At 40.2% G+C, this 27,880-nt stretch overlaps 1 protein-coding gene across 1 annotated transcript; it reads left to right on the forward strand.

Moving 5' to 3' along the window:
* The first annotated feature begins 841 nt into the window (after positions 1-841).
* On the forward strand, positions 842-27,358 carry Efcab3 (EF-hand calcium binding domain 3). The gene is made up of 9 exons (XM_042674038.1): positions 842-929; positions 5,632-5,708; positions 7,962-8,105; positions 10,107-10,178; positions 12,441-12,561; positions 18,946-19,124; positions 20,420-20,604; positions 23,405-23,527; positions 26,813-27,358. The coding sequence occupies exons 1-9, from the start codon at positions 859-861 to the stop codon at positions 27,140-27,142; spliced, it is 1,302 nt and encodes a 433-aa protein (XP_042529972.1). The 5' UTR covers positions 842-858; the 3' UTR covers positions 27,143-27,358.
* Positions 27,359-27,880: the final 522 nt, after the last annotated feature.

Below are 27,880 nucleotides of genomic sequence, written 5' to 3' on the forward strand. Positions count from 1 at the left end.
TATCTAGTTTGCCTCATTTAGCATTTTTTTAATATAAGATAACAGTGACACCATTGGAAAGGGAAAGCTGTGGCAAAAAACAATTTACTTACAGATCAATCTAGAGACAGTAATGAGACCTTTCCATATGACCTTTCAATTTTTCACATGATTTTAACTTGGATTTGTATACAGAGTCATTCTGAGAGATCCTTACCTTTCATACTCAAGGCCTGTGATCTGAGAAAGTTGCAAAAAAATAAAGAAATTAATCTGTGAGAAGCTGGGAGTGTGGCTCAAATGGGAGAGCACCTGCCCAGCAAGACTGGGTTTAAACTATAATACAGTACTACAAAAAAAACCCTAATATGAAAACTAAACTTAGTGATGTATATTTGGAATACCAGTACTTGAGAAACTGAGGCAGGAAGATTGTGAGTTTGAGGCCACGTTGGTGACATTCTGCAGATAAAAAAGAATGGAGGGGAGAGAGAGGAGGAAATGAAAGCATTAAGTTATTAAGGAAGGAAGGAGGGAGGGAAAAAAGAAAAGGAGGAGGATGGACTAATCTTCCCAGGCTCTGGTGGCTTGTGCTTGTAATTCCAGCTATTCAGGAGACTGAGGTCTGGAAGATCATAGTTTGAAGCCAGCATAGGCAGAAAAGTCCATGATATCCCATTTCCAAATAATCAGCAAAAAGCTAGATTGGAGGTATGGGTCAAGTAGTAGAGTATCAACCATGAGCAAGCAAGCAAGCAAGCATAAGACCTTGAGTTCAAGTCCCATATTGGTATAATAATAATAATAATGAGCTAACTTATGAAATGATCCTTAATTACTTAATTGTATCTCTGATTTCCAGTTAGAGTCTCTGGCCACATGGCAGTTTCAGAAGTTAAATCAAAACTTAAGCTGAAACCCCTAAAAGTACCTGTCTTCCAAGCCAGGAGGTAAGCAATAAATGTATTAACATATCCAATAAAGAATTATTAAGGCAATAAATGTGTTTACTATGCCATAAGGACAAAATAGAGGGATGGGGAATGTGGCTTAGTGGTAGAGTGCTTGCCTCGCATGCATGAAGCCCTGTGTTCAATTCCTCAGTACCATACCACATAAACAGAAGAAGCCAGAAGTGGCACTGTGGTTCAAGTGGTAGAGTGCTAGCCTTGAGCAAAAAAAGCTCAGGGACAGTGCTAGGCCCCGAGTTCAAGCTCCAGGACTGGCAAAAAAAAAAAAAGACAAGACGAAGTAGAGTGGTCCTCAAGTATTTTGTACTAAGTTTTCTTATAAAGTAGAACATCTAAATTGACAACAAAGACAAAGATTTTTTTATGAAAAAGAAAAAGAAAAACATTCTTTTGACTGGAGAAACAATTCTTGTTCTTCCAAAATAAGGACCTATTTTGTGTTATGACACAATACCTTAAAGGGCTGGGTACACACCTGTAATGTCAGCACTAGGGAAAGTAAAACAGAGGGATCAAGAGTTTAAGACTAAGCCCAGTGCTACTGGCCCATGCCTGTAATCCTAACTACTCAGGAGACTGAGATCTGAGGATCGTGGTTCAAATCATCCAGGCCAAGAATCCCATGAGACTCTTATCTCCAATTAATCACAGAAAATGAAGGAAGTAGAGCTAGTGGTAGATTGTTAGCCTTGAACCAAAGGAGCTTGGGGGGCAGTGCCAGGCTGAGTTCAAGCCCCCAGTACTAGCAAAAAAGTAAGAAAGAGTTTAAGACCAGACTAAGATACATAGCAAGACTCTGGCTCAAAACACTAAAGGTTAGTGATATAGGTCAGTGATAGAGCACTTGCCTCACCTGCAGAGAGTTCTAGGTTCAATTCCTAAGAAACACACACACATACACACACACTCAGAAGAATACATTAGAGAACTTAAAGGAGTTGTCTGTTATGTAAGGTATTTTGAGTGCCAGTGTAAATAAATGTACAAAATCATAAAGAAGACTTAAGCCCTAAGCAAATGGAAATATGGAGAAGAAAAATATAAGGTATACAGGCTAGCTACCAAATGTGAAGATAATCTGCTGTTGAACTTTGGAAGCAAAACCAGTTTTGAATATTACCACAGACACTAATACATGTAGAGACTAAATCATGATTCATTGAATTTTTAGGGAACAGAGAAGCTTAGTGTCAGTACTGACAATATTTAGACAGTATTCTTGTAAGAATGCTACATGTGTGGTTGCCATTTTGCTGAAGAGCAGTAATTGTTCAGTGTTTAAGAAGATAAAAGCTGGATACCAGTGGCTCACACCTATAATTCTAGCTACTCAGGAGCTGAGATCTAGAGTTCTCAGTCCAAAGCCAGGCAGAGCAGGAAAATCCATGAGATTCTTATCTCCAATTAACCACCAAAACCAAAAGTGGTACTATGGCTCAAAAAGGTAGAGCACTAGCCTTGAGCAAAAGAGATCGAGGACAATGCTCAGGTCCTGGTTCAAGCCCCTTGACTAACAAAAAAAAAAAGATGAAGAGAAAATGCATGGACAGGATTTAATACAGTCATGTATATTTTTTGGCACATCAAAAATTCTCAGTCATGGGCTGGGAAGGTAGCTCAGTGGTAGAGCGCTTGCCTTGCATGCCTGAGGCCCTGGGTTCGATTCCTCAGCACCACATAAGCAGAAAAAGCCAGAAGTGGCGCTGTGGCTCAAGTGGTAGAGTGCTAGCCTTGAGCTGAAGAGCTGAGGGACTGCCCAGGCCCAGAGTTCAGGCCCCACGACCAGACCCAAAAAAAAAAAAAAAATTCTCAGTCATGACCTTTATGTTTCTTTATATTGTTAGTCTTTATGCCCTAGAGATTACAGTAAAATCTCTGCAGTTAAAAACTTGTTTTTTATTATTGTTGTTATTGTTGTTGAAAACTGAAAAATCATAACTTCATGAACTTGCTCTGTGTGCAAGTGTGTGTGTGTGCGTGTGTGTGCATGCATGTGTGTGTGTGTGTGTGTGTGTGTAAGAAAAAGAGACAGAGAGACAGAGAAACAAGATAGTCTCTATATTTCAAATATAGCCAGGAAAGTGTAATGGACTAAATTAGCCAGGTGTAGCCAATGGGTTAAAATTGGGAAGTGGAATTTGCCTGTATCATTAACAATAGCTTTTTCTCAGTCAAAGATCCTGAATAACAGCCTCTAAGGACTAAGCATGAGAACCAAAGATAGTGATAGATTTTATCAAGTTATAGAAAGAAAAACCATTTCTCATTTGAGAGGTTTGGGGGATTTTTTGTTTGGGGTTTTGTTTTTTTTTTTAATTTTTGCTGTAGGGTCTTTGAATTTGTTACTGCTAAAGCAAGACATTTCTGACATTTTTGTAGTGACAATAACCTCCCAGAAGGTACAGCCTCACTGTTCACTGTCCTACCATTACAAGCTGCCTTTTGAAATATAGTGAGTTCTCTGACACTGGAAGTAATCAAGCAAAGATGAAATAAAAACGTGTGTTGAGTAATCCTTACACTACATGAAAAGCTAGAGTCCTTGACAAATCTCAGGGCTTCCAGTTCCAAGAATATCCTTTTTACTATAATAATACAAACCTTACATTGTCTGACCTTCTTTCCTCTTGCTTCTTAAGAACATATTTCTGTATTTGTTGCATCATTTATATCTAGAAATACAACAAATATAGAAGGGTAAAATCTTCTGGAGTTCAGTAAGGTGATGAGAGAACACAAGAAAATTAGTGGTAGCAAAAGCTAAGAAAACAAAACAAGTCAGGTAACATTTCACATCAAAACTTGGAGAACAGAAGGGAGGGGTGGGGAGGGAGACTTGGAGAACAGTATATATCCAGAGCTTATTACTTCCTGTTCTCCCAAGTCCCCCTCTGAAAACCAGTTGAATCTACTAGGTACTCCAAAAGATATAAAATTTAAAAAAAAACATACTTTCATTTATTCTTCTAGTTTTACTTTAGCAACTACTTACAAAAATCACAAAATTGCTGGGCGCTGGTGGCTCATATCTATAATCCTAGCTACTCTGGAGGCTGAGATCTAAGGATCATGGTTCAAAGCCAGCTTGGGCAGTAAAGTCCATGAGACTCTTATCTCCAATAAAACCACTCAGAAAACCAGAAGTGGCTCTGTGGCTCAAGTGGTAGAGTACTAGCCTTGAGCTGAAAAGCTGAGGGACAGTGCCCAGGCCCAGAGTTCAAATCCCTTGACCGACAAAAAATAAAAATAAGACTGGGCACTGGTGGCTCACGCCTATAATCCTAGCTTCTCAGGAGGCTGAGATCTGAGGATTGCGGTTCAAAGCCAGCCTGGGCAGGAAAAGTCCATGAGACTCTTATCTCCAATAAACCACCAGAAAAGTGGAAGTGGTGCTGTGGCTCAAGTGGTAGAGTCTCATGGACTTGAGCTCTTCAGCTCAAGGCTAGCACCCAGTCCCAGAATTCAAGCCCCACGACTGTCAAAATTAAATTAAAATAAATTTAAAAATCATAAAATATATTCCATACTCTCTCAAATTTTCATTCCAAAAGCATCTAAAATAATCTTATAAAATCAAAATTATTTGAATTAATTTACCATTAAATTGTACTTAGTTAACTATAATTAAATTTTATTTACAATATTAAATCACACCAGTTTTATATATTACCTTATTCCTAAATAAATTACTGTAGGTCAATACAAAGTATCCCCTAACTATTAATATTTTCCTTCTTTTTCCATATTTTACTTTATGAAGAAATTAAACATTTCCCAGAGTTCCAAACTTTCCAAAAGCATTTTATGTCTTTTCCTTGTTTCTTTCATATATGGTAAAAATACAATTTGTGATCAAAGTTGTAAAATAACAATAGACACAAAATATTATCTACAAGTATATTCATTATAACATTAGGCTAATTAAAACTTTAATCAGGGGATAAGATATTTAATCCCTCTGAAATTGAAGTGTTTTGTTTTTGTTTTTGTTTTGCCAGTCCTAGGGTTTGAACTCAGGGCCTGGGCACTGTTCCTAAGCTTGTTTTTGTTCAAGGCTAGTGCTCTACCACTTTGAGCCATAGTGCCACTTCCAGCTTTTTGGTAGTTAGTTAATTGGAGATATGTGCCTCACAGACTTGCCTTTGAAGCGTGATTCTCAGATCTCAGCTTCCTGAGTAGATAGGATTATAGGCATGAGCCCTTGATGCCCAGCAAGTTTTATATTTTTTAAGGAGTTAAGTATGATTGGTGGGACTAGGAAGGTGGCTCAGTAGTACAGTGCTTGCCTTGTATGCATGAGGCCTGGGTTTGATTCCCCAGCACCACAGAAGCAAAAAAAAGTCAGAAGTGGCACTGTGGCCCAAGTGGTAGAGTGCTCACCTTGAGCTGAAGAGCTGAGGGACAGTGCCCAGGCCAAGAATTCAGGCCCCATAGCTGGCAAAAAAAAAAAAAAAGTATGATTGGTAAGTAGACAACAGAAGTAGATCTCAGTGGTCAGTGTTTTCTCACTGTCCATCCTGTAGCTTTTGGCAAGTTACAGTAAAGGGGTCTACTTAAGTAATGTGACTGGATATGTTGTGATGCTTACAGACATTCTAGTCAACAGAAACTGCAGAAGGGGACTAACATTTTCTGGCTTCATGTTTGCATTAGATCTAAATCTTCTCATGTCTCTTCTCAGGGAAAAAGATTTACCAGGATCTCTTCCATGCCGATCACAGCACAAAGAAAAAAAGTTGAACTCTTCACAAATGGAAGGTAATGAGATTTCAAGAGGTGTCTATACTATCTTATTAACTTCAGAGGGACACCTTGTGTGGGATCAGAGGGGAATTGTTTTCAAATTAGTATCTCCCTAGAATGTAGACAGTCCTGGTCAAATAGTTTTACTTAAAAGAATTTGTAGTAAAAAAAAAAAAAAAAAGAACAAATGCAAGGTCAAATATAAATCAGAAGACAGGTGCCAGTAGCTCATGCCTGTGATCTTAGATCACAATTTGAAGTCAGCCCAGGCAGGAATGTCTTTGAGATTCTTATCTCCAATTAACCAAAAAGCCAGAAGTAGGACTATGGCTCAAGTGATAGAGCACAAACCTTGAGCAAAAAAGCTAAAAGGCAGCACCCAGACCCTGGGTTCAAAGCCTCAGTATTGGCACACACAAACACACACACACACACACACACCCCACCCCACACCACACCACACAGAGTACCGGAGTTTCTCAAAGACAAAATAACAATACTGATTAAATGAGCCCACATTGGCTACAGTTCATTCACCCAAACACGATATCTGCTTAAAGCCAACATTGTGCTAGGCATGAGAAACAAGTCAGACATGGTACCTGCTCTGGTATGAAATCTAACCAAGAAGAGTCAGCTAAGCCTTGAAATGACTGAACGAATTAGTTATCATATAACACAAGTTAAAAGCATAGAGCATCATGAGAGCATAAAAGAATGTGTCCTAATTTGGTCTTGTGAGGGAGGAGGGAAGTGCTAGAGAAGGCTGAATGATGGGTAGGACAGCTAGGGATTTGGCTCAATATAGAATTGCATCATGAGATCCCAGGTTCAATCCCAAGGACTATCAAGAAAACACAATATTAAAGGCAAATTGACTTTTTTTTATCCACTCACCTGTTTCTAAGTTCCATCCCTGCTGTAGCAGACACCACCCCTTCACTCCTCCTTAAGACAGACAATATTCTGTGTATGCATGATGAAGACTAAGTTGGGCAAGGGATACAGACAGGAGTGTCCCAGGAAGATAGAACAGAATCTACAAATATTCCACATAGTACTTTAAGCATTTCTTTGTAAGTACTTCATCTGTCCAAAACATACATACACACAGATTTACTTTGGATTTTATGTGATGTATTAGTTTTCTAATGCTGACATAACAAATTAACAGAATAACACAGCATAAATTTATCTCTCAGTTCTATAGGTCAACAGTCCAGAAAGGCTTGCCTGGCTTCTCTTCTCTAAGTCTTACAAAACCAAAATTGGGGGGGTAGCTTATCCTGGGCTCTTACCTGAGGATTCTGGAGAATATGTGTCCTATCAGTTCCTTATAGAATTCAATTTCTTGCAGTAATAGGACTGAGATATCAGTTTCCTTTTTTGCCAGTCCTGGGGCTTGAACTTAGAGCCTGAGCACTGTCCCTGAGCCTCTCTGTGCTCAAGACTAGCACTCTACCACTTGAGCCACAGTGCCACTTCCAGATTTTTCTGTGGTACTGAGGAATCAAACCCAGGATTTCATACATGCATGCTAGGCAAGCACTACCACTAAGCCACATTCCCAGCCCCCAGTTTCCTTTCTGTCTTTCATCCAGGAGCCCCTCTTAGTCCCTAAGGCTGCCTATATTTCATATCACATTGCCTCTCCAACTTCAACAACAGTGGGTTGAGTGTTTCTCATGCTCTGAATGTCTCTGACTTCTGACAACTCTCTTGTCGTTCTATCTATGTAATTAGATTGGGCCCACTTAAAAGGAAACAAAGCAAAATAGCAGTTTTTAATTATGTACAATATCCTTTTACCATGGAAGGTTAATAAGCACAGGTTTCAGGGTTTAAGGCTCAAGTTTATTTGGAAGGCTATCTCACTGACTACACTTATTTGTGTGTGTGTGGGTGGGTATGTGTGGGTGTGAGAGAGAGAGAGAGAGAGAGAGAGAGAAAGAGAGAAAGAGAAATAGAGAGTCTTGCTACATAGCTCAGGCTGGCCTCAGATTCAAGATCTTCCTGCTTAAGCCTTCCCAAGGGGTGGGATTACAGGTGTGTGCTAAAACAGCAGCTCCACATTTCATTTTCTACCGATTAGTTTATTCCAGTTCAAATATCAAGAAGAGGTAAATATTGGGCATTAAAAATATTAAATACTCATTTTTCTCTCAGCAGTCTTCCAGAACATGATCTTTGACCAGCTGCATTGTCTGTCCTAATCCTGTTAACATATTCTTCTTGAATAAAAATCCTAACACAATTCCATTTCTCCAGCCTTCCATGATGCCTACAACTTCTTCAACAAGGATAAAACTGGCTGCATTGATTTACATGGACTGATGTGCACTTTAGCTAAGTTGGGAATGAATATAAACAAGTATGACATCTATGCCGAATTAAAACTTGCTGATCCTGATCGTGAGTATTTCGTCTTCTCATTGTCTTTGCATGAAAGACTTTTGTTAGTGTCTGTTTTTCCCTCTTTTACTGAAACTATAGTTAGTAGACAAAAGCAAAGGGAGCCCCTATACACACTAATCTCCATAGTTTCAGTTCTCTTGACTCAAGAGAAAGAGACCACATTCACATAACCTTTATTACTTTATTATCATTAAAATTGTTCTATTTTCTCATTGGTTTTTAACCTTTTATTATGCCTAACTTATCATTAAACTTTACCATAGGTAGATACCTTACCAAGGTAGTTTATCTTTAAATTTTACATATGGTAAAATATCAGTAAAAATAGTGATGCTACATAGTCTTAAATGTATGTATCCTCTGTGGATTACAGGACTGATGTTTCCATTCTAGAATATCAATTAGGCAAGAACTTTTTGAAAAGAGTCTCAGGAGCACAGGAATACTTGACAAATGGGATTACATCAAAATAAAAAGTTTCTTTGCACCAAAGGACACAGTTTACTAAACTGTCAGCCAACAGACCTGGGAGAAGATCTTTACCAGTAATACATCTGACAAAGGCCTAATATCCAAAATATACAAGAAGCTAAAAAAAAACAAAAACCCTCCCCCCCAAAAAAACCCAATTAATCAATACATGGGCAAAGGAGCTAGAGAGACTTCCCAGAAGAAGAAAGAATGGCAAATAAACACATGAGGAAATGCTTAACATCCATGGCCATAAAGGAAATACAAATCAAAACAACTTTGAGATTCCATCTCACCCCAGTTACACTGGCCAACATCAAGAATTTGAACAAATAGGGGCTAGGAAGGTGGCTCAGTGGTAGAGCGCTTGCCTTGCATGTATGAGGCCCTGGGTTCGATTCCTCAGCACCACATAAGCAAAAAGAAAAAAGCCAGAAGTGGTGCTGTGGCTCAAGTGGTAGAGCGCTAGCCTTGAGCTGAAGAGCTGAGGGACAGCACCCAGGCCCAGAGTTCAGGCCCCATGACCGGACCCAAAACAAAAAACAAAAAAACAAAAAAAGAATTTGAACAAATGCTATCAGGGGTAATGGTGGGATAAAGAACCCTATTGTACTTTTGGTGGCAATGTAAACTAGTACCAACCACTCTGGAAAGGAGGTTTGGAGGCTCCTCAAAAAACTAAACATAGCTTTTTCACTATGACCCTACCATACCACTCCTGGATATCAACCCAGATCATTACAAGGATATGATAAAGACACTTGTACATCCATATTTGTGCTGTACTATTCACAATAGCCAAGTAATGGAAATAGCCCAGATGTCCTGCAATAGATGAGTGGATCAAAGAAAATGGGGTACATATATACAATGAAATTTTACTCATCTATTAGAAAGAATAAGAATATGTAATTTGCAGGGAAATGGATGGACTTAAATCATGTTATGTGAGGTAAGCCAAGCTCCGAGAGACAAATGACACATTTTCTCTCATATGTGGAAGCTACATCTAAAATATAACTGGACATGATAACTTATACAGAACTCTAAGCATTCACACACAGTCATACTAAAAGAGATACTCTTAGAGGAGGAACAAAAAGGTGTAACTTCTCTGAACATTTAAAATACTATTTATTGAAAGGAATTCAGAGAAATGGAAACATAGGTTATTTTCTTGATGGTGGTGGTAGTGTTTGTTCTTGCTTTTGGGTTGGGGGGTGGTTGGTCTATTTAGTGTGTGATAAATGGGACACAGAAAGGGAGGGAGGAAGAGTAAACAAATGCAATCATGCTATTCAGTATACACTGTGTGGAAAATGAATCAGGCAACTTGTGGGCTAGGATGACAGGGGGAAACTGTGAAAGGGAAGGAAAGGGGTGATACTGTCCAAAAAATAAAGGTACTCATTATCTGATTTATGAAATGGTAACCCCTCCGTACACCTTAATAATAACAACATAATTATATTAAATATGTAGATACATACATGTTATCTTTATTTTGATGTTATATTTCTGTTGCAGGAGATGGGAAAGTGAACTTCTCAGACTTTATGAAGGTGCTAACAGATAAGGAACGCTTCCTCAAGGCTGTGGGTGAGTAGGCAGTCACTGCAGCAGTTCAGTTCACTACCACCCCCTACATCTTCACTTAATTCCTCAACCAGGAGACAAATCCAGAAGGAATAGTTTGGGATGTGATTTACTTTGTATTGCTTCTCTCTGTCTCTCTCTGTGCCTCTCTCTGTCTCTGTCTCTTCCTTTCTTTTTCTCTCTCTTTGTCAGTTGTAGGACTTGAACTCTGGGACTGGGTACTGCCACCGAGCTCTTCAGCTCAAGGCTAGTGCTCTACCACTTGAACCACACTACCACTTCCAGTTTTCTGGTGGTTTATTGGAGATAAGAGTCTCATGGACTTTCCTGCCTGAGCTGGCTTTGAAGCGTGATCCTCAGATTTCAGCCTCCTTAGTAACTAGGATTACAAGCGTGAGCCACCAGCACCTGGCTTTGTATTGCTTCTCTTAAACAATATTTTTAAAGCAAACTTAACAGTTTTTGAGCTGTAATTTAAACATCAAAAAGCAGACATTTGTGTCTAGAAGGGAACATGGCATGTTTGTCTCCAATAAGAACATTCAGGAAATGACAGGTGTAGAAAACTTTGGTCTCCTTTTGTAGTGTCTTAAATTCTTTATCAAGTACATGTACTACTTTCAAAGACATTTCTTTTACAAAAGAAAAGGCATTTCTTAGCCAGGTGCCAGTGATTCATGCTATTCAGGAGGCTGAGACTAGGCAGATTGAAGTTTGAAGCCAGTCCAGGCAGGAAAGTCCACAAGATTCCACATGGTATATTCATGGGTATGTACACATGTGGCAGCAAAAAACAGCATTTCTTTAGAAAAAGCAAAATGTCTTTCCCATGCAAATTCTAGGGCATAGCTAATTTGCTGGGGTTGTTTTGGGATTTTTTTTCTTTTTTTTTTTTGGTCAGTTATAGGGCTTAAACTCAGGGCCTGGGCACTGTCCCTAAGCCTATTTATGCTCAAAGCTAGTGTTCTACCACTTGAGCAAAGCACCACTTCTGGTTTTTGAGTGGTTAATTGGAGATAAGAGTCTAATAGGGACTTTTCTGCCTGGGCTGGCTTTAAACTGCAATCCTCAGATCTCAGTCTCCTGAGCAGCTAGGATTAGAGACATGAGCCACCAGTGCCTAGCTAACCTGCTATTCTTGAACAAATACCTTCCTCATACTGATGAAGCCTCTACCCTCAGAGAGTGCTCGGGAATGAATGTTGGAGGTAAGAGAACATGGCTTTATACAGGCCATAATGCTATGTCAGACACTTTGAATATTATGATTACTACTTTTATGCTGTGTTTACTATTACTAGCTCAACAAGCTGCCTTGAAAAAAATCTAGCTGCTGTTACATTGATTTATTGGATAAATGCAGTCCAAATCTCAAATCGTTTTTAAACTAGGAACTATAGTTAGGATACAGTTACTGTTTGCAAATACAATTATATTGGAAGGTTCTGCAAAGCCAGGAATAACTGATTTATCAATTCCTTTGCTTAAAAAGGACAAGACAATAGTTCACCCTTTGTCCCATTGTTACTGTAATTCTCCTTCCCTTCCCCCTAGACAGTATGCAGGAAATAAACGTTACAACTTGAAGGGGAGGAGAGTTGGGGGAAAGAGAAAGCAGGAGAAAATGAGGGCAGGAGTAACACTGTTTGGAAAGAAATGTACTCTTTATCTTACTTATGTAAATGTAACCCTTCTGTATATCACCTTTACAATAAAATAAAATTTTAAAATAATAACTTTTAAAAAAAGAACAAGACAATAATACTTAAAGAATTGTGTAGCTGGGGTGCTGATGGCTCACGGCTATAATCCTAGATACTAAGGAGGCTGAGATTTGAGGATCGAGGTTCAAAGCCAGCCTGGACAGGAAAATCCATGAGACTCTTATCTCCAATAAATCACTAGAAAACCAGAAGGGGCACTGTGGCTCAAGTGGTAGAATGCTAGCCTTGAGCTGAAGAGCAGGAGGGACAGTACCCAGGCCCAGAGTTCAAGCCCCACAACCAACAACAACAACAACAACAACAAATGTGCTGTGTTAAAAGTATTATTCTATTTACTTTAGAAGTCTTTGTATACTGTATACTCAGTAATAACAGATCTTTCTACTAAGTAGATGTTTAATGTTTTTCTATGGCTCTAGCCCCTACATTGATAGTATTATAAATATTCAGTAAAAAGAATGTCATCTTATGGCTTTGTTTTTGCTATTTTTCTCTCTCTGCTTTTTTTGATAGAAGGCATTTTTTGTTGTTCCTTCTATAGTTCCAAGTAAGAGGACATGTTTAGAGCTGACTGCCACCCCAGGGATCATATTATTTGAAATACTGTCAAAGCTTGTAGAGACTGCAGCCCTACCCAGAAAAGCTATAATGGAAATAGTGAGGTAAGTGGCCAGAAAAGAGATAAAAGTGGTCTTCTCAGAGTACTTAGAGGGCAACTCACCAACATCCTATTCCACAAGAGTCGGGTTCAAAACAAAGGAGAAAGTATCTGGCTCTGAGAGCCAGCATTCCTGCCTGGCTCTGACATCACAAGGCAGACCTCAGACTATCTCAAGGCCCAATTGTAGGCAAAACTTTCAGCCTTCTCTAGCCTAGGCCACAGAATCCCAGCAACATAAGACTTTTTCAGGCATGATTTCAAGTGGGCTTCAAAATTTGGTGTGGAATACAAGACTCTCCTTACAGGAACAGCAGGTCCTCTGGCTGTGAGTGAGATACAGTAAGTTCAGACTTCTCATGGTAGTTTGGGGACTTGAGTGGAACCAGAACCCATATATCTTCAAAGCCTTTTGCTATCCTTTCTTAGAGAAGCTTAAAAAATATACATACCACCAGGTGTAAAAAAAAAATGTTATGGGGCTGGGAATGTGGCTTAGTGATGGAATGCTTGCCTAGCATGCATGAAGCCCTGGGTTCAATCACTCAGTACCACATAAGCAGAAAAAGCCAGAAGTGGCACTTTGGCTCAAGTGGTAGAGTGCTAGCCTTGAACAAAAGAAGCTCAGGTACAGTGCCCAAGCCCTGAGTTCAAACCACAGGACTGGCCCCCTCCAAAAAAAAAGAAAGTTATGCTCTTCAATAGTTTCTCTATACTATCCTGACTATGGAATATAAAACAGAGAATGCACAAAATTCCCCTTTTCATTTCATTTTGGTTGAAAACCACTTATTAAATGCCTGCCATTAGTATGCAAATGTTTAACTCCTCAGCCTCAGTTTTCTCATCTAGAAAAGGTGGGAATAATGGTATCTAATAATAATAATATCTGCCTTAAATGGCAGTTGTGAGAATGATGTATGATAAGACATACAAAAGTGCATAGTACATTATAAAACCTTAATTAATGTTAGCTACTGTAATAGGGAAGTAATCAGAATGATTACAGACTCTGTGTGTGTATGTGTGTGTGTATACGTGTACACTATCACTCTGAAATACAGATCAGTTAAATAAGTTATCCAAGAGTTAAGAATGCTTAGATTTTTGTCCCAGTCTGATTCCAGAATCCATGTTTTTACCCACTGTCTTATACTGCCTCTCACACACAATTAGTATATGGGAATTTTTAGATGATGTTGCTGTTATATTAAAATTAGATTGTGTCATTACGTCTTTGATTGTCTTATGAGGTGGTTATTTATCTAATCATCTCTGTATTGTCTGATTCCTAAGAACATTAAGCATGTTCAAATCTGCCCAGCAAACACAAGACCCGGAGTTCAAACCTCAGTACTAGCCCCCCAAAAAAATAAAAATAAAAACAAACAAGAGACATAGCCCAAGGAGAAGCCAGAAAGGAGACTTTTCAGCTATTACCAACATGGATTACAGCTGAAGAAGCTAGATGTACTATAATACAGTACCCATCAGGAACCAAAGGCAACATAGAATATCCACATGACCACCTAGGACACTTCTCCAACTGAAAATCTCTTGTTACAAAGCTATACCTGTAAACTAGCAGAGACAAATACCCTGACAGACTCGCAAATACCAACACTGGGACACAAGAAGCCTAAAAAACACTGATACTTCTGAAGAAACACAGTAACTAGCAAGAGATCCTCAAGGAGAAAGAATCAAGGAATTGCTTGACAAAAACTTGAGTTTAAGGAAATTCAATATCCTATAAGAGAAAATAGATAATTCAACAAAATTAGGAATATAATTCATGATATAAATGAGAAATTCAGCAGAGATAGTGATTATTAAATAGAACAATCAGAAAACTTGGTGCTAGACTGGAGGTGTAAACCAGGTGATAGAACATCAGCCGATCAAACACAAAGTAATTCATACTAGTAATGCCAAAAGAAAAAATAAAATAAAAGGTATACTGTAGCACAAGAAATCTTGGTTCTCGGGCTGAGAATGTGGCTTAGTGGTAGAGTGTTTGCCTTGCATGCATGAAGCCCTGGGTTCAATTCCTCAGTACCACATAAACAGAAAAAGCCAGAATTGGCACTGTGGCTCAAGTGGTAGAGTGCTAACCTTGAACAAAAGAAGCTCAGGGAAAGTGCCCAGGCCCAGGACTGTCAGAATAATTTAAAAAAAGAAAGAAAGAAAAAAAGAAATCTTGGTTCTTGGTGCTAAATTACTCAATAAATGGGAAAAAAATACAATTGAAGCTGGGTACCGGTGGCTCATACCCATAATCCTAGCTATTAAGGAGGCTGAGATCTGAGGATCATGGTTTAAAGCCAGCCCAGGCAGGAAAGTCAATGAGACTCTTATCTCCAAAAAACCACCAGAACTAGAAGTGATGCTGTGGCTCGAATGGTAGAGTATCAGCCTTGAGCTAAAGGGCTCAGGGACTGCACCCAGGCCCAGAGTTCAAGCCCCAGGATTGACAAAAAACAAAAACAAAAAAACTGAAAGTGGCGCTGTGGCTCAAGTGGTAGAACACTAGCTAGCCTTGAGCACAAAGAGGCTTAGGGACAGTGCTCAGGCCCTGAGTTCAAGCCCCACAACTGGCCAAAAAAAAAAAAAAAGACAATTGAGTACTTCAACAACATAACTGATGAAGGGATATTTCTCAGATATGAAAGCTGAAATTATCCTCATATTTTAAAAAGAAAAAATTGAATTCAGACATGGTGGTTCACAGCTATAATCCCAGTTACTCAAGAGGCACAGATAGGGAGGATTACAGTTTGAGGCCAGCCCAGGCTAAAAATTAAAGAGGTCCCAAATCAATCTATAAAGCCATACATGGTGGCACATACCTGGGATCTCAGCTGCACACCAAGCCATAAGAACACCATGATCTGAGGCTAGTACCAGACAAAAACATTAGTCCCTACCTGAAAAACAAGTAAGAAAAAAGGTTGGGGGCATGGTTCAAATGATAGAGCAGCCTGCCTAACAAGCACAGGACTCTGAGTTCAAACTCTAATATAGTCAAAAAGAGAAAAAAAAAACTGAAAAAGTAAGCCATAGAGGTTCATAGAATATCATTAAACAAGAAAATAATTTGCAGCTGGGCGCTGGTGGCTCACGCCTGTAATCCTAGCTACTCAGGAGGCTGAGATCTGAGGATCGTGGTTCAAAGCCAGCCCGGGCAGGAGAGACCGTGAGACTCCTATCTCCAATAAACCACCAGAAAACCGGAAGTGGCGCTATGGCTCAAGCAGTAGAGTGCTGGTCTTGAGCTGAAGAGCGCAGGTACAGTGCCCAAGCCCAGAGTTCAAGCCCCATGACCAACAAAAAATAAAATAAAATAAAATGTTGACCAGGCAACTGTGGCTCACATCCATCAGGAGGCTAAGATCTAAGGACTGAAGGTTGATGCCAGTTGGGACAGAAAAGTCTGTGAGACTGTTACCAATTAACCAGGAAAATGCCAGAATGAAGGCATGACACAAATGTTAGAGCAGCAGCCATAAGTAAGAACACAGAGCAAGAGTTGAGACCTGAGTTTCGAAGCCCCAGTACCACAAACACATAGAAAAATCAACAAATGGACCTAACAGACATTTGCAGAACCCCTCTTCCCAAGCCACCATATACACATTCTTCTCATCAGCACACACCCATTCTCCCCATTTTAGACAACAAAATATCAAAAATTTTTAAGTAAAAACTAAAATGTTGCTAGTGGCTCATGCCTAGGCTATTCAAGAAACTGAGATCTCAAGAAACTAATCCCTCCCAAACCTAACAAACCAATTACTAAATGGGCAAGGGAACTAAAGAGGGACTTCTCAAATGAAGAAATAAAAATGGCAAAGAAACACATGAGGAAATGTTCATCATCCCTGGTGGTGAAGGAAATGCAAATAAAGACAACCCTGAGATACCACCTTACCCCAGTCAGAATGTCCCACATCCACAAATCAGCCAACGACAAATGCTGGAGGGGATGTGGAGAAAGAGGAACCCTATTACACTGCTGGTGGGAATGTACACTTATACAACCACTTTGGAAAGCAGTCTGGAGGGTCCTTAGAAAGCTAAAGATTGACCTCCCTTACGACCCAGTCATACCACTTCTAGGCATCTACCCTGAACAACAGGAACCAATATACAAGGACACGTGCACCTCCATGTTTATTGCAGCACTGTTCGCAATAGCTAGGATATGGAAACAACCTAGGTGCCCCACCACAGATGAATGGATCCAAAAATTGTGGTATCTATACACAATGGAATATTATGCAGCCATTAGAAATGACAAAATAATGGCATTTGCAGGGAAATGGATGGAGCTAGAAGGAATCATGTTGAGCGAGGTAAGCCAGGAACGAAGAGACAAACGGTACATGGTCTCCCTCATAAGTGGATGCTAAATCCAAAAGGTTAGTGATACGACAAAACTAACAGGACTTAAGAAACAAAGAACTCCCGCTCATCTGGTTGAACCACTACTAAAAATCCTCATGCTGCTGATCACAAATATGGTATATAACATGTGAACACTGTTATATATTACAGACTGTGGTAGACAATTTGCTCCAGGGAAGTTAGAATGAACTTGTGACTTTGAAATTATGTAATCATTTAATCACAATCAAAAAAAAAAAAAAAAGAACCTCGGGGAAGGGAGGGAGGGAGGGGATGGTAGGGGGAAAACAATGGAGGGGGGTAACAATGTTCAAGAGGAAGTGTACTCATAACCTCACTCATGTAACTGTAACCCTCTGTATAGTAGCTTTACAATAAAAAAATAAAATAAAATAAAAAAAAAAAAAAAAAAAAGAAACTGAGATCTGAGGATTGCTGTTTGATGCCAGCCTGTTCAAGAAAGTCTGAGACACACTTCTTTCTAATTAACAAGAAAAAAAGTTGCAAGTGGAGGTGTAGCTCGTGAGAATGTCAGCTTTCAGCTGAAAGTTAAGCAAGTTGAAGTCCCAGTATCAGCACACACACACACACCAAAAAATTAAAAATACTGAAATTATAGCATGTATCTTTGCTAAATAGAACAACAAACTAGTAATCAACAATAACTCTCAAAATTGTACAAATTCATAGAAATTAGACAATGGTTTTTGTTTGTTATTTTGCTAGTCCTGTAGCTTGAACTCAGGGCCTGGGCACTGTCCTTTTTTTTTTGGTCAGTCATGGGGCCTGAACTCTCAGCTGTTGACTAGCACTCTACAACTTGAGCCTCAGCCTCACTTCTGGCTTTTTCTGCTTATGTGGTACTGAAGAATCGAACACCGGTCCTCATGCATGCAAGGCAAGCACTCTACCATTAAGCCACCTTCCCAGCCCCTAGGCACTGTCCTTGAACCTCTCTGTGCTCAAGGCTAGCACTCTACCACTTGAGCTACAGCACCACTTCTGGCTTTTTCCGTTTATGTGGTACTGAGGAATTGAACCCAAGGTTTCATGCATGCTAGGCAAGCACTCCTACTGCTAAGCCACATTCCCATCCCTAAACAATGTTTTAACCTCTCCTCTCTTCTCTCTTTCCATATTTTCTACTCCCCTTCTCTCTGCTCTCCCATTTGATTCTGGGGACTAAACCCAGGATTTTACAAATGCTTAGCAAGGGTTCTGCCATAAAGCCACATCCATAAACCTTAAGATGTTATTTTTTTTTGTTTGGGGGGGGTTGTTTATTTTTTGGTCATGAGGCTTGAACTTGGAGCCTGGGCACTGTTCCTGAGCTCTTTCTCAATTCTACCATTCTAGTACTTTGATCCACAGCTCTACTTCTGTTTTTTGAATGGTTAATTCGAGATAAGAGTCTCATGGGAACTTTTCTGTCCAAGCTGACTTTGAACTTCAACTCTCAGATCTCAGCCTCCTGAGTAGCTAGGCACTCAGCTTTGAGATGTTTTTTTAATTTTAAAAAGCTGCATTTTAAACTGGGAGAATGTGAAGGGGTGACATTGTCCAAAAAGAAATGTATTCTTTACCTGACTTATGTAACTGTAATCCCTCTGTACATTAAGTTAAAAAAATTAAAAGAAAAAAGTGCATTTTAAATCCAACACAAAGTAATAAGTATGATTAATGTTTGTATGCAAGCTGGTACCACCTGAAGAATTTCTCAAAAGTCCTAATAAGTAATTTTCAATACAAGACAAGGAGGTTTTGAGGAAAAAAGAAGAAAACCATAGACCAAGGGCTACAAAAAAAGTTAAACAGTCTACAACCATTCCATAATGAGACAGAAATAGGCATTCAAATAGTATTGAATGAGTATACAGGATAAACTTATTCAACATATATAACTCACAATCTGACATTTTTTCTTTTTATCCTATAGGTCTTTTAACCCATTTCTGAATTACTTTTTTTTTTTCTTTTTAAGCTATTTCCGAAAAAAATTCCAGGATGCCAGTGCAGAAATGTGGAATCCCTATGGAAAAGGGAGATTTAAGCCAGAAATATGCACAACTCCAAACTCAAGCACAGCTGCCTTTGCTAATGCAGCCCGGGTTGCAATAATGAAAGAAAAGGATTTATTTAAATTTCTTGAAGAACTCAAGAGTAAGATCCATTTGTCTTCCCTGTTAGTTTATTTGGACCACGCATGGTGGTGCATTCTGTAATCTCAGCCACTAAGGTGAAGACTGGAGAATTGCAGTTTAAGGCTAGTCCAGACAAAAAGTCTGTGAGACCCTCATCTCAACAAATATTCTAGGACTAGTGTGGAACACATCTGTAATCTCAGCTACATGGGCAGTTTAGGTAGAAGGATCACAGTCTGAGGCTGGCTTTGGACAAAAATTTGAGACCTTATGTAGTGATAGAGCATCTGCTTAGCACGGTTATAGGTCCTCAGTTAAAACCCAGTACCTACCAAAAAGAAAAAAAGATGTATTTGCATATGACTGGTCAGAAATACAAGAAGCCAAGGTCAAGACCTAAGCCCCTGACCTAACTTCTCAGACACCTAGGTGAAGCCTAGAGTTATTAGATGAATTTGAAGTGGGAGTAAGAGAGAAAAAAGAGAACAAGATCAACAAGGAGAATAGACAAAGAGCAAAATAAGCAACTTGTGTTTTGTTTGATTTTTTTTTTTGGCAGAACAATAGCTTAGTCCCAAAGACTTCACACATGCTAGGCAAGCACTGAATCATTAACTATAAACTATGTGCCCAACCTTACTTGCTTGGAATTTGTAATGTAGCCCAGGGTGACCTTTACAACAAGATCCTCCTACCTCTATCTCCCTAGTGCTGGGATTACAGGCCTGCACATCACCATGCTTGGCTTAGTTTGAGCTTTTGAGGCAGGGTCTCATTGGTAACCCAGATCACTTGGAACCTCCCCTCAGCTGTCTTCATCTTTGTTTTCTTAATGCTAATTCTAAAGGCTTGCCCTTTGCCCACTTTATTTCTGTTAACAACCTCAAAATCACCCTTCCCCTCCTTCCCTCCCTCCCCTCCCCTTTCTTCTCTGTCCCTGAGCTCTTTGGCTCAAGGCTACAGCTCTGCCATTGTTTTTTTTTTTTTGGGGGGGGGGGATTCCCAGTTGTGGGGTTTGAACTCTGGGCCTGGGCTCTGTCCCTTAGCTCTTCAGCTCAAGGCTTGAGCTTCACCACTTGAATCACAGCGCCACTTCCGGCTTTTTCTGCTTATGTGGTGCTGAGGAATCAAACCAGGGCCTCATGCATGCAAGGCAAGTGCTCTACCACTGAGCCACCTTCCCAGCCCTGCCCCACTTAGCTGTGTTGACTGATGCTCATGCTTATAAGCATGAGCTACCATACCCAGCTATTTACTTGTCTTTCATGGAAACTTATGTTGTTAGTGATATCAGTTTTGTTTTCTTCTTTCTAGGATGCAATCTCCCTACAGATAGCCCATACTCGAAAGTACCCATCTTCCCTTTGTTTCCTGATGTGGATGGGGTGGTGATGGGAAAGCCACCAAGAGACCTGCAGAAATTAGAAATGCTAAGGAAAAAGGAGCCTCTATGTTTCTTTGAGGACTACTTTTTCCATAAAAAAGACTGGAAAACACAGGTGAGACTTAGATTACATCACATTAATTTATATATTTAGATTTGTTTATGAGCCAACAGAATATCATGCTTTTGTGAAAAAATAACTTTAGTCACTATATTTCATATAAGATTCTTGAAGTATGTTCCTCAACATAGGCCCAGATGTAAATATTTCACTTGTAAATAAGTCAATTTACTAAAGATTCCAACTCTCAGTCCTGGTTAGGACAGCTTCTATAAAAATAACAATAATAAAAGACCTGCACTGCTGCAGGGACTGGAAGCTGCATTTAAGATTCCCTCAACCAACCAGAACATACGGCTAACCAAATAACATGCAACAGGAGGACCAAATCCATGCCAACACTGTTGGGGCCATCTTGTTCCTCCCTAGACCTCCTTATGGGCCCAACTGTATCTTCTGGACCATTATCAAGTTCTGGTGCCTCTCTGTATGGCTGTTCATTGACAGTTTTTGTTTTGTTTAGTTAGTTCTTTTAGATAGGATATGAAACCATGCTGGCATGGAATTTATTGTAGCCCAGACTGATTTAGAACTGGTGATTCTCCTACCTCGGCTTCCTGAATGTTGAGATTATAGGAATGGACCACTATGCCTAGCTATCATCATGAGTTTTAAGTTCTCAAGGCAAGTATACCTGCATTTCTAGCTATTCTCTCAGGAAACTCTGGCTTCCTCCAAGGTTTTCCATAGGACTCCCAGCTTGAGTACAGGAATGAGATTTGTTTGGAATCAAGCTACCCTGCAAGTCATATCTGAGTTCCCAAGGAAAGTATTTAAGCCACAACCCTATCCAATTAATCAGAAGTTCCAATATCCAGCCAATGATGGAAAACAGTGATGAAGGGAAAGAAAATTGGATGTAGGAGGGGATATCAAGGCTGGCTAGTGCAAATTGAAAATACAGAGCCCCTTTATCAAAAATCCTCAAGGGGAGCCAGGTGTGGTGGCACGTATCTGTAAATCTTAGCTATGTAGAAGACAAGGTAACATGGATGTGGTTGGAAACAAACAACCCAGGCAAAAATGCAAGACTCTTATCTGAAAAACCAAAATATATATATATAAAGACTGGTTCATGATTCAAATGGTAGAGTACTGCCTAATAAGCATAAGGTCCTGAGTTTGACCCCCAGTTCTGCAAAACTAATAAAACGATCAATGGGGCTCTGTGGTATAAAGTGCATGCTTAGCATATGTGAGGGCTGGGTTCAGTCCCTAGTAAAAAGAAAAAAAATCAAGAATTTCAAGACAAACTGAAAAATAACAGTGTACGCTTATAATCCCAACATGGAGGAGTATGCTTATAATCCCAACACGGAGGAGGAAGAGGAGGAGGAGGTGGAGGAGGAGGAGGAGGAGGAGGAGGAGGAGGAGGACTGAAAGTCCCAGGAGATTACATAATGAATTCAAAACCAACCTGGACTAGTAAGATCCTCTCTAAGACAGCAATAGCCAAATTCAGAGCCCTCCTAAATGTGAGGCCCAATGTCACTATACATAGGGCTTACATCTTGTGAGCTGGTCCTGGAGGAAGAAAAGTAAAGAGCGAAACTCTCAGGAGGGACAAAATAAACAATACAGAGAGAGACTCTAGCCTTAGAAATCAGGAAAAGCTCTCCCATACAGGATGAAAAAAACTGGACTAAAGGACAGAAAAATCATAAGGTAGGAAGATTGTATTAAGAGAATTCAATGAAGTAGTTGAACTCAGAGCCTGAGCACTGTTCCTTAGCTTTTCATTCAAGGTTGGTACTCTACCAGTTGAACCACAGCTCCACTATAAGAGTCTCATGGACTTTCCTGCCTAGGCTGGCTTTGAACCACAATCCTCAGGTAGTTGGGGTTATAGGCATGAGCCATTGGTACCTGGCATATTAAGAAGTTTTTAAGAAATATGATTAACAGCAGTGTTAGTCTCAAAGCCTAATTTTCCAGCAGCACTATGAGCTCTGTAAAAGTGTTAACAGTGAATGGAGAAAAGGAACATAGAGCAGCAGCTAATGAATGCTGAATTAACTTAGGTAATACACATTTCTAAAATGAGCAGTAGATTCACATGACTTCCCTAGCCAGGAACAGGCAAGGACAGACTTTGGTTAGTGTGGCACACACCTACTCTGTGGCACATACCTTCACTTTTATGCAGATTCTTATTTTTCCCCTTTTGTTGCTAGAGATTGAACCTATACTTTACATATGGTTCCAACACCAGTAACAAATGGCTTAACAACAACCTAAAAGATCATATATAAATCCCCTCATAATAAGATAACATGTTTACTATGTTTCTGTTTTCGGTTTTTGTTTCTTGCTGTTTTTGGTGGGTTTTGTTTTTTGGTTTTTGGGGGGGTTTTTTGGTTTTTGGTCTTTTTTTTGGTTTTTGGTCTTTTTGTTTTTGGTTTTTTGGGTTTTTTTTGGTTTTTGGTCTTTTGGTTTTTGGTTTTTGGTGTTTTTTTTTTTTTTTTTTTTGGTTTTTGGTTTTTGGTCTTTGGTCTTTTTTCTCTTTTTCATTTTTTTTTTTTTTTTTTTTTTGTCAGTCATTGGGCTTGAATTCTGGGCCTGGGCGCTGTCCCTGAGCTCTTCAGCTCAAGGTAAGCCACAGTGCCACTTCCAGTTTTCTGGTGGTTAATTGGAAATAAGGCTTTCTTGCCCAAGCTGGCTTTAAACCTTGATCCTCAGCTCTCAGCCTCCTGAGTAGCTAGGAATACAGGCATGAGCCACCGGCGCCCGGCTCACTATGTTTTTGTTGTGTAATTCATGTATCCCATACCTTCTTTTAAAATGTGCATTACAGGCAGCACATATAAAGCCAGTGAGCTCTGCCTCAGGCTATCCAGATGAAATCCTTGCCATCGACCAATTATTCAAGAAAAAGCATAGTTGGACAGTGTCTGATGCCGTTGCTATTAAGCCGCAGGTGAGTACTCATTGTAGAAAGCCTTCCCAGAAAGCACTGGCAAAGGGCCTTCCACTTCAACACCACCTTATAAACCTACAGAATCTTTATTGGTACCTTGTCTTCAAAATGAGACAAGATAGGTTCTCATTTTTATCCATTGTAATAACATTCCTTTGCATAAACAAATAGATTAAAATGTCAAGGGTTATGATTCATCCTGTTAATCATTTATGAAGCTGCAGTCAGCATTATTACTGGGACATTCATTTGTTGTATGCTGGAAATAACAAACTAATTAAGGTAGTAAACCACAGAGACTGAGTGGTATACTTGGTGAACCATAATGTATGAATGAAAGCAGCATTATTGGTGCAAGAGCAAGAATATTAGTAGCTGACAGGCACTTCCTGTCCAGCACTGGGCTCTACAGGTATTCCATGGGTATTCTACAGGTAAAGACTCATTTCATTATCACAACCTCCCAGAAACAGGCACTATAAAAATTCCTTCACAGGGCTGAGAAGGTGGCTCAGTGGTAGAGCGCTTGCCTTGCATGCATGAGGCTCTGGGTTCAATTCCTCAGCACCACATAAGCAAAAAGAAAAAAGCCGGAAGTGGGGCTGTGGCTCAAGTGGTAGAGTGCTAGCCTTGAGCTGAAAAGCTCAAGAGTTCAGGCCCCACGACCGGACCCAAAAAAAATAAAAAAATAAATTCCTTCACAGAGCCGGGCGCTGGTGGCTCCCACCTATAATCCTAGCTACTCAGGAGGCTGAGACCTGAGGATTGCAGTTCAAAGCCAGCCCAGGCAGGAAAGATCGTGAGACTCCTATCTCCAATAAACCACTAGAAAACAGGAAGTGGCGCTGTAGCTCAAGTGGTAGAGCGCTCACCTTGAGCTGAAGAGCTGAGGGACAGCGTGCAGGCCCAGAGTTCAAGCCCCATAACCGACCCAAAAAAAAAAAAAATTCCTTCACAGTTCACAAGTATTCAGAGAACGATTAAATGATTTGCTTAAAGGCACCCAGCCAGGAAGTACCTATCAAGGATTATGAGCTGAATGGCTCCAAAACACACACTCTGTGCTGCCGGTCTGCTGTGTGCCCTGTCTTAGCAACATTGCTACCTTTTCAGAGAAAGACCAGGTGTTACATTATGCTGCCTCCCTTTGGCATTTGTTACTAATGAGCAAACTCTTTACTTGCTTGCCTTTTACACACTGAATCTCAGTCCTTGTGGCCATGTGTGCTCTTCTCTCTCTTCTCTTTCCTGAATTCCTCTAGTACTGACATGCCCAGCTTTCTAGTCTTGTGCTACTCATCTCACTGCATATGTATTTTATCCATTCATTTGTTCAGTAAATGGTTAGCCAAGAGTCCTGAGATGAGATAGCATAAGAGGAAAACACAGCTCCTAACTTTAGCAAGTTTGGAATGCACAAGGAAGTCACCAAGGAGGAAATGGACAGGAGTAGCACATTGGGATAAATAGGACTTTAGCACTTCAAAACTGCTCACAAAGGTTTGAGCTCATCATGCCATATCATGCAGTAGAATAAATGGAGGCTGAGTAGAGCCAGAGGCTCAGTCCCCAGGTACCCAGACATAGCAGAACACTGGATCTCAGTGTCAGGTGAAGAAACAGCTAGGGAAAGTGTTTGGGCTATTTCAATATATCTTCCTGTTTCCCAGTTTGCCATCTATATAATGATAACCACTGAATTTGTTCCTAGCCTATACTTCTTTTCCTGTGCCTTATCTCACTGACCAACTTATAAATACTTCCCACTCTGTGCTATGTCTCATAACACATCAGACTTAACGTGTCCAATACCAGGCACCATCTTCTGCATCAATCTGGCTCTCCCCTATGTACTCTGTGTGGTAGTTGTTGGGACCACCATAGACTTAGTCACTGTAGCTAAAAGGCCAGGAGGCATTCTGAACATAGGCATTGTTCCTCATTCCTCATACCCACCACAATCCAGCTTCTGTCTGGAGACTGTTCCCTTCACTCTACCCTTAGTACCTTTGCCTTAGCAGAGGCTCTCCATGGCTCTTGTCTAAATAAGAGCTTCCATCCTTATGGTTATCTTCTCTGTAGCTGCTCTCCCATGACCATTCTCCACACTGCTCATGATCTAACCTGAAGATCAGAACATTGTCCTGGTTAAGAATAAATGCTTCAGGGCTAGGAATGAGGCTTAGTAGTAGAGTGCTTACCTGCAAGTATGAAGCCCTGTGTTTGAGTTCTCAGTTCCCCATAAACAGAAAAAGCCGGAAGTGGCACTGTGTCTCAAGTGGTAGAATGCTAGCCTTGAGCAAAAGAAGCTAAGGGACAGTGCCCAGCCCTTGAGCTCAAGCTCTAAGACTGGCAAAAAAGAAGAAGGAAAGAAAAGAAAGAAAGAAAGAATAAATGCTTCCCTGTCAGTGGTGGCAAAGTTTTTCAGTTATCCACATTACTGAGGGATTTGTCTCTCTTGCATCAGAAACAGTGGCTCACTAGAAGATAAATTTCAGAAACAAGGAAAGAGATCTCCCCATCTACACTGATGATATCAATAACTTATGTCTAAGGTCCTGCTTCTTCTCCATCATTACTCCTTCCTTCCCACTTTAAACAGAACACTAAAGCCAGGCATCAGTGGCTCACGCCTGCAATCCTAGGATTGCAGGATCCTAGGATCTCAGGAGGCTGAGATATGAAGATTGTGGTTCAGAGACAGCCTGGGCAGGAAACTCCATGAGACTCTTATCTCCAATTAACCACCAGAAAAAAAAAACCAGAAGTGGCACTGTGGCTCAAGTGGTAGAGTCCTTGCCTTGAGCTGAAGAGCTCAGAGACAGTGCCCAGGCCCAGAGTTCAAACCCCATGACCAACCAAAAAAAAAAAAAAGGACACTAGAAAACTATCTGAACCCTCCCTACCAAATCTAGCATGTTTACTGTCAGCCATTGTTTATGCAGCCTCCTCTCCCTGGAACACCTTCCAATCAGCACTCCCTCAGGTATATCAAATCCTTAAGGACTTACTCAGCATATTCTTCCACTGGTTCTCCCTACCCAAACTGAAATGGGTACCAATTATCCCAACACTGTTCCACCCTTCTTTGTGTGTGTGTGTGTGTGTGTGTGTGTGTGTGTGTGTGTGTGTGTGTGTGTGTGTGTGTGTGTGTGTGTGTGTGTGTGTACTGAATCTGGGCTTGAACTCAGAGCCTGGACACTTTCCTTTAGCTGCTTTGCTCAAAGCTAGCACAAATCAAATGTATTTGCAGATAACTACAGTAAATGTCTGCTCTTGTTGCAGGTGAAGACAGCTACAGACACCTATCATTTAGGAATTGCTCTTGAACACCGGAAAGAAATGCTAAATCTCTGGCGGAAGATCCGAGGGGATCTGGTTGGATTAGAAAGCGGAAATGAGACCTTTTATAACACCTTTTCTACTTACACTTGGTCCTGGAATGTCTGCCAAGAACTACTTTCTGCTAAGGATTTACGGTTACATGATGCCTACATAAACAAAAATCTCTCCTCCAACAGCTCCACATTCTCTTCCTCATCAGATATCAGCGAAGGTGACATAGAGACTGGAAGGAAAAGAAAAAGGAAAGGTTTCAAAGGGTTTCGACAATGAAAATTCTACATTTTTCTAAACAGCTCATCAAAAACTACTTTTTCATAGTTATCAAAATTCTGATTTCTTGCTTTTGACTAGCACATTCTTAGCAGATGGAATTTTGACATCTTTTGAATTCTGACCAGTAAAAAGACTTTACGTCATAAAATGATTATGCTGTCCTAAATTTGTATTAGTCAAGTAAATAGATAACATCCTTGCTAAAAATGCCAGTTGCTCTCTGCTGCCCCTACCTGGATTAAAACTGCCTCAGCACAATTTCCTAAGACCCTTACGCATTAAGTTTCTGAGCTTTCGGTGAGCATAAATGGAATTAGGCTTTCTCAGTGTTCATGAAAGAGACCAGAGGCTAAGGATGACAATAACCTTTCAATTTTAGGGGTTATCACAGCCCCTCAGGACACTTGAAACCGTGCCCTGTTCTAGGGTATAGCTATGTAACAATGAACAGCTAAAATGCCTCTGGGTTAGTAATGGTTAATTAGAAGTATTGACTCAGTAATTCCATTTCTAGAAATTATTCCTAAAAACAACAACATGGATATATAAAATTACCTAGTTGCCAGGGTGTTTATCACGTGTGTGTGTGTGTGTGTGTGTGTGTGTGTGTGTGTGTGTGTGTGTGTGTGTCAGTTGTAGGGCCTTAACTGAGGGCCTTGTCACTAGCCCTGAGCTTTTGTGCTCAAGGCTATTGCTCTACGACTTTGAGCCACAGTTTCACTTTTCCAGTTTTTT

Source organism: Dipodomys spectabilis, unplaced genomic scaffold (assembly GCF_019054845.1).
Source record: "Dipodomys spectabilis isolate Male_0828 unplaced genomic scaffold, ASM1905484v1 ptg000018l, whole genome shotgun sequence".
In the NCBI taxonomy this organism is placed as follows: domain Eukaryota; kingdom Metazoa; phylum Chordata; class Mammalia; order Rodentia; family Heteromyidae; genus Dipodomys; species Dipodomys spectabilis.